The 6628-nt window shown below is 43.8% G+C and overlaps 1 protein-coding gene across 1 annotated transcript in view; it reads right to left on the minus strand.

The window, feature by feature from the left end:
• LOC148893501 (cysteine-rich motor neuron 1 protein) overlaps window positions 1-3023 on the minus strand; it is a 46247-nt gene extending 43224 nt beyond the window's left edge. The window contains exon 1 of the mRNA XM_089004635.1: window positions 2437-3023. Within this exon, the coding sequence (XP_088860761.1) occupies window positions 2437-2734 (298 nt within the window). The 5' untranslated portion in view covers window positions 2735-3023. The remainder of the gene's footprint in view (window positions 1-2436) is intronic.
• Between the last annotated feature and the right edge of the window lie 3605 nt (window positions 3024-6628).

The following is a 6628-nucleotide window of genomic DNA, read 5'->3' on the forward strand; positions in this document are numbered from 1 at the left end:
GAAAGCTTGTAATTAAGCACTTAGTCCGCCATTTTTCACATATTTCTCTTGAACAGCGGGGACCTTGTATTTGAACATGTCAAGATGATGTAAGATCGCAGATTAAAATAGCAACCCGTTCAAGGAACGTGCCTGGAATCACACCTGTGCTGTAACATTCTTGCAGTTACACACTAATACATTGTGACCACCCACCCAGCGCGCAGTAGAGGGGATCAGAAAGTGGAAACATTTACCCCCCTCCTGTTGATTGCAGCTCTAATCACTTGAAGACCTTTGGAGCTCGAGGAGGGGAAATCTGGGATCAGTCCTTGGCAACATGCCTACGGTGGCCCCTGAAAACTTATTGGGAGGTGTTGATTTACCCCCCTACCTCTAGCTGCGTGCATGTGTGTGTGACTTGAGGGTCATCGGCATGCTCCAAGAAACCTGGAGCCACAAGACCAGAGCCAGAACTCAATCAAAGGAGTCATTAAGGCAGTGGTTCTTAATCTTATTGGAAGCAGTGAACCCCACCAGTTTCATATGCTCATTCATCAAACCCTTCTTTCAATGACTGTGACCACTAACTGCAGAGTAGACTGAGGGGTGCACCTCTGTGGCGGTGGATCCACCGAACACCTGAGACCGACTCACCGAACGCCGAGGGTTAGATCGAACCCAGTTTAAGAACCACTACATTAAGTTCTTTACCAGAGCTACTCATTTGAAGGCGAGATGCCCACCAAACGGCGGCCTGACGAGAGTCTGGGGCGGGATGGCCGGGGTTTGAGACCCCTGCTCAGTCTTGTGGAACCTTGATTTCGATCACCCTAACACATGGACGATTGGAGAAGCATTGCTACTTTATTGGTTTGGGACCTGACAAACCAAACATGGCATTGAAGTACAAAAATGTTGCCAAATTTAAATTTGCCAAACATATTGTCATGCTCTCCACAAGAATGACTCACGCCTCAAAAGAAAAGAATGAGCAATCCTCCTACAACTTTCTCCAACCAGTCTCCAAACAGCAGACCAACCAGTCTCCAGTCAGTGACAAGCCCTTTTGAGCTGTGGAGTCACTCCAAACGGACAAAGCGGGCACACTCTCCACAATACATATTGATTTATATAGTGCGTTAACAACAGCTGAAGCTGGAACAAAGCGATTAACATGGACAACTATCATATACAGAAAATAAAGCAGTCACAAAGATAGTGGAAAGCACCAGAGAGTGCCAGGACTGGACTGGCTGATTTGAATATTGTACTGCACATACATGAGGCATTACTGTAACAAAATAGGTACAACATGGGTTCATTTCAGCACCATCTGCCGTGTTATTGACCTCCAGCTGGTTTATACCTTTACCAAAACCCAAAATGTTCTGTGTGTTGAAACGATTTTGGGCTTTTATCTGTGTCACAAGATATTACACAACGATGGATACAATCAGGTAGCCTAAGTCACCTTTTGTACATCAAGGAATTGGACTTTAACAAGTGTTAAGGGTACACGAACAATATAAGTGTAATGTTTAGGTTTGCCCCCAACGGGTGGTACTGTCGGGCCCCGCCTGCACAGGTGTTGGTTGTTTTAATCAGTGGCAGTTAAAATGACTAGACACGACCATTCAGGGACGCGTCATTGTTTGTTTCACCCTGTCAGGTTTGTTTCATCTTGTCATGTTTTAACTGAATGTTTTGTTTGCTATTTTGGACCTTTTTTGTTTTGATGACTTTGTTGTTGGAGATTTTGTTCCTGCTGGCATTATTTAATACCATTCGTCAAATACACCCTGCTCCTCACTTTTGCATGCTTTTTTGGGGTCCACCACTACCACCACTTTGAAAATTTGGGTTGAGCAAACGCTGGAAAATTTTATCTTGTGAGTGTAAACTGAACTTTGTTTTGAAAGGTGCTTATAAATGAAATGTATGATGATGATGAAATAGTGACAATAAGAGTAACCACTGATTTCTCTTGAGTATACATTTGATGTCAATCCACAGTCGTGTGCTCTATTCAGTCAAACGTGGAATCCAATGTCACTGTAACAGCCTAGGTGGAATGTTCAGCATGAGTCGTACTGGGGGGTGGATTGGGGGACGGTGGGTGGGGGGGATCGCACTCCACAAGGTACAATGATGCAGTTTTCTAATGTTGTACACAGCAATTCCATTTCTGTGTAAACCCGCGTATTTAACTTGGCTCATAATTGCACTTTAACTGAAGACAAAAAAAATATGCAGGTACAATATTTCACGTTGTCAAGGTCAAATGACAGTGCAAAAGCAAACGGCTATTTATGGCCCCCCCAAAGGTGGTACCTACCCCCTGTTCTATTTCTTTCTATTATCTACCCCCTTTTCTTGCCGTGCTGTCAGATCTGCTAACAAATACTTGTCTGAAAATCCTAAGGGAAATCAAAGAAATGACACTCGGATACTCACTTTTACAGACTCCGATTTCAGGGATAACGGCAGCTCCGGTAGAGTTGACAGAGGCGCATGTCAGCCTGAGGGAACAGTAGCCGAGACTCCAGTCCGACCCCCCGCACGGCTCCCACTCCAAGCGGGAACAGTGCTCGCAGCACCCGCAAGGATCCTTGGCCATGGTCCGACCACCGTCGCAGACTTGTGTCGCCTTGGCGGGGCATTTCCGGAGATGGCAGGGGGTGCACTCGTGAGCTTCGAGGAACCGAACCAAAAAGAATGAAAACAAGATGAAAACGGAGCTCTTGAGAAACATCTTGGGGGGTTTGGGGACAAAATTAATCTTGCTTTGTCAAGCTTGTCAAACGATTAAGTAGCACTAAAAGTAAAAGTTCATCTGACGTCCCCCGTCTTCCTTCCTTCGGCGCCACACTTGAGTGGCACCTCGATCCAAACGAAGATTCAACCACTGCAACGTAAATTTACGCCCCCCACAGCTAAAAACTCATGTGATTAAACATCGTGTGGGAATTCCAAAGCTCTTCTCGGACCTGCAGCTGCCTGTTGCCTTCTGACAGCATCGACACGAGGATGCAAACTGAGATCCAAATTGACACAGCGGGCATTTAGAATTTAGCGGTGTAACCCCTCCCCTTGATTGACACCGGTACCGACCAGTCACATTGAGCTAAAGGGGAAGGGCGGGGCCTATGAACCAGCGATGCTCCACTGAAGAACTTTCAGTGAACTCATGAAGTGAGGAAATGAACAGAAGGTGTCAAAAGTACTCACACGCTGTACACAAGTATGAGTGCACATGCTGGAGTAAAAGATTTGGGATTAATAGAAGAATTTTACTCGAGTATTTTGTGTAAAATACACTGAAAATTGCTGAAACATTGGAATAAAATGTAAAAACATTTTATTTTTACTGTCAATCATATACAGGCATACTTTCAAACATCTCGGGTCTCGTCCAACTCGGGTTTCGACCAAAAAAATCGTTTTTTTAATGCCTTGGCATACGAACTTTTTTCGGCCACGGACCTACCTCAATGAGTGATGTGTTGTTCTAACAACAAAATGGCAGCCGACTGTTTTTGTCCTCTATTCCCCGCCCCCAGTCTTCGGTTAAAGCCACGTGATTGGTCAAGAACGCAGCAGTGAGGGGAGGTGGTTTAAACATTAAAGAGACAGGCAGACAACAGTGAGAGAGTTTCAACTTTGATAGTTCAAAGGCAGTGTAGACTGCAAGGTTAAAATATCCCATCAATCAGGCTCCACAAACAACCTGCAGAAGCCATTTGTACACTTGATGCAAAAAGCTATCAACCCAGCTAAAAAGAACACAATTGATGAGGAACTAGATATAATTATCACAGAGAAAGCACCTCCAAGGGATCATTCCGCGAGATAGTGAAAGAAGGGTACGTTCCTCATCAAGTGTTTAATGCTGATGAAACCGGCCACTCCTTTCCATTAACGACCATCACAAAGGTCAATAAAACAACTTTATTAGACAGTACAGTTTATTTCTTTAATTATAATACCCGAGCACATTTATTATACATAAAATAAGGTATATTTTGTGTAGTTGTAAGGCTTAGAAAATTATGTTTTATGGGGACCTGGGAACTGATTATTCTCATTTTAATGGTTTCTTATGGGAAATTAATTTTTGGGATACACATTTTTCGCCGTACACACTCTGTCTGGGAACCAATTAAGTTTGTAAGCCAAGGTATCAATGTGTGTATAAATTGTACTCATACTAAAAAGAGAAAAACATGATGTTGTGCTAACTATATTTAAAAAAGGAACACAAAATGTGTGTGTTTTCATAAGACAGAATTATTTTGGTGTCAGGGCGGTTCTCAGGCTGGCGCAAGACAACATAACCACCACAAATCATTCCTGCACATATTTGTTAATACTTTATCAGTTCCTGTGCCTACACACTTCCCCACTCTTTTTTCCACTTATCACATGCATGGGAAATAGACAGAAAGGGGGTGGGGGGGTTACTACGTCAATCGCCCTCCCTGACCGCCATCATAGCTGGTACTGTAAGTTCTCAACTTCCAAAGGTTAAGTGTATCAAAGCAGATTCATTGCAGGTGTGAAGCCACTGTTCACTTAAAAGGTAATGTACATTAAAATAGGTGCTTAAAATGAAATGTATTATTATTATTATGTAGACACAACTGCCAGACACTATCTTCCATCTCTTGTCACCAACCACCAAATTGTTCTTTATCGGTATCTCACAACAAAGCTCTGACAGACCGACGGTCTGTCAGAGCTGTGCAGTCAAACGCCGGAGACGCAATCGGGATCCTTACCATTCCACAGCGATGCCCTTTGTGCGACGCCAACGTTGAGTTTATTTGTGTTTGTTGGTGTCCGATTGTGTATCCAGGTGGCTTTGGCACGTTGAAAGGTCACTGGGTTGTTTGGAGAAGCTGCGCGTTTGTATGCTTTCATTTTGGCAGATGGATGGTGCATGTGTGGGGGCACATCTGGAGGTATGTTGTCAATGTGGCACTGCTATACACACACACACACACACACACACACACACACACACACACACACACACACACACACACACACACACACACACACACACACACACACACACACACACACACACACATATATATATATATATATATATATATATATACACACACACACACACACATCACTCATTGTGGCAGCTCCGTGTGTATGCCGAAAAATAGTTCGTATGCCAAGGTAAAATTTTCATATATTTAACGTTCATAAACCGAAACATTCGTAAGCCAAGGGGTTCGAAAACCAACGTATCACTGTGTGTATATATATATATATATATATATATACCATATTTTCCGGTGTATAAGGCACGCCCAAGAGCTTTGATTTTCTTCAAAAGATGACCCTGAACCTTATACGAAGGTGCACCTTATACACTGCATATGGAAAGTGTGAAAATACACCATTCATTGGGGGTGCGCCTTATACTCCAGTGCGTCTTATACACCGGAAAATACAGTAATATTGAGCCACAACAGGTCTCTCAACTACTGTCAGCAGCCACCAATTCCATTTCCCCCCTAGAAGAAGTTGTGCATAACCCCGCTCTACACTGTAGCGCCTTATCATATGGTGTGACTTATCTGTAGAAAACGTTAAGATACTTATAGTATTTGGAAAACTTTTGTCATTCATTGAAAGTGCACCTTATAGTCTGGTGCGCCTTATATATGGAAAAAGTTTAAAAATACAACATTCATTGGAGGTGCGCTTAATACTCTGGTGCGCCTTATGCACCGGAAAATACACTAGTAAGACTCATAAAGGAGGGATTTGTGAGTTAGCATTTTTTTTGTTAAATTGCTAATCCCGATCTGATGTCATGACGATTGAAAGTGACATGACACAACTGTCCAAAGCCATATCCTCTCCAAGACAAACCCACCATCGAGAAGATCTGTTCTGCTGCGTGTATAATCAGCTCCTTTGCTTCACACAACTGTGCTCTTGTCTTCGGACTTATCTTTCATCAGCCGACTTGCAGTCGAAAGACTTTGATGGTTGACGACACGTCGCATGTGGAACTTGGAGAGCCTGCGTTTCCTGTGACATGTGGAGATTGCAGCCTGACCACGCTGACCTATTTGCTTGGGCGATAGGGGGGCCAGCTGGCAAATGTAAGAGGCCCTTCATATGGCTATCGTGGGTCATTGGTTTATGTTTAGCCAACAGAAAGGTCATGGTAACTATGATTCCCCTTTTCCCCGAGTCACTGGCTTCCAATTTGAGTGAAAATATATGTTTTTTTTCGGTCGGACATGATTGAAACCTGATTAGCGTCAGTGTGACAGCCCTCTCCGAAAGTAGCGTCGTCCACGTGTAGGGGATTCAGACGTTTGAAGACGGGAAAGGTGGGGTCGAACAGGGCGTTAGCATGTTCTGAATAACTCTAGTGTGTACGCGCTAATGATGTTGTGAGTCACACAACTCTGGGAAATCAGTGTGAGGGCGCCAGGTTCACTCTCTCCGACGATGAGCTTCCCTCTGTGTGTTGAATGCGATCCAGGCTTGTGAAAACAACTTCAGGTGGTCCGCATTCATGACTCCCATCTGATGGAGATTAGGTGACTCCGCCCCCTTGTCCCCCCATTATCCCTTTTTTTTCTCCGTTTGGTCCTGGTGTAACTGAGTC

Source organism: Hippocampus bargibanti, linkage group LG09 (assembly GCF_051943395.1).
Source record: "Hippocampus bargibanti isolate YZ-2025 linkage group LG09, ASM5194339v1, whole genome shotgun sequence".
Lineage (NCBI taxonomy): Eukaryota > Metazoa > Chordata > Actinopteri > Syngnathiformes > Syngnathidae > Hippocampus > Hippocampus bargibanti.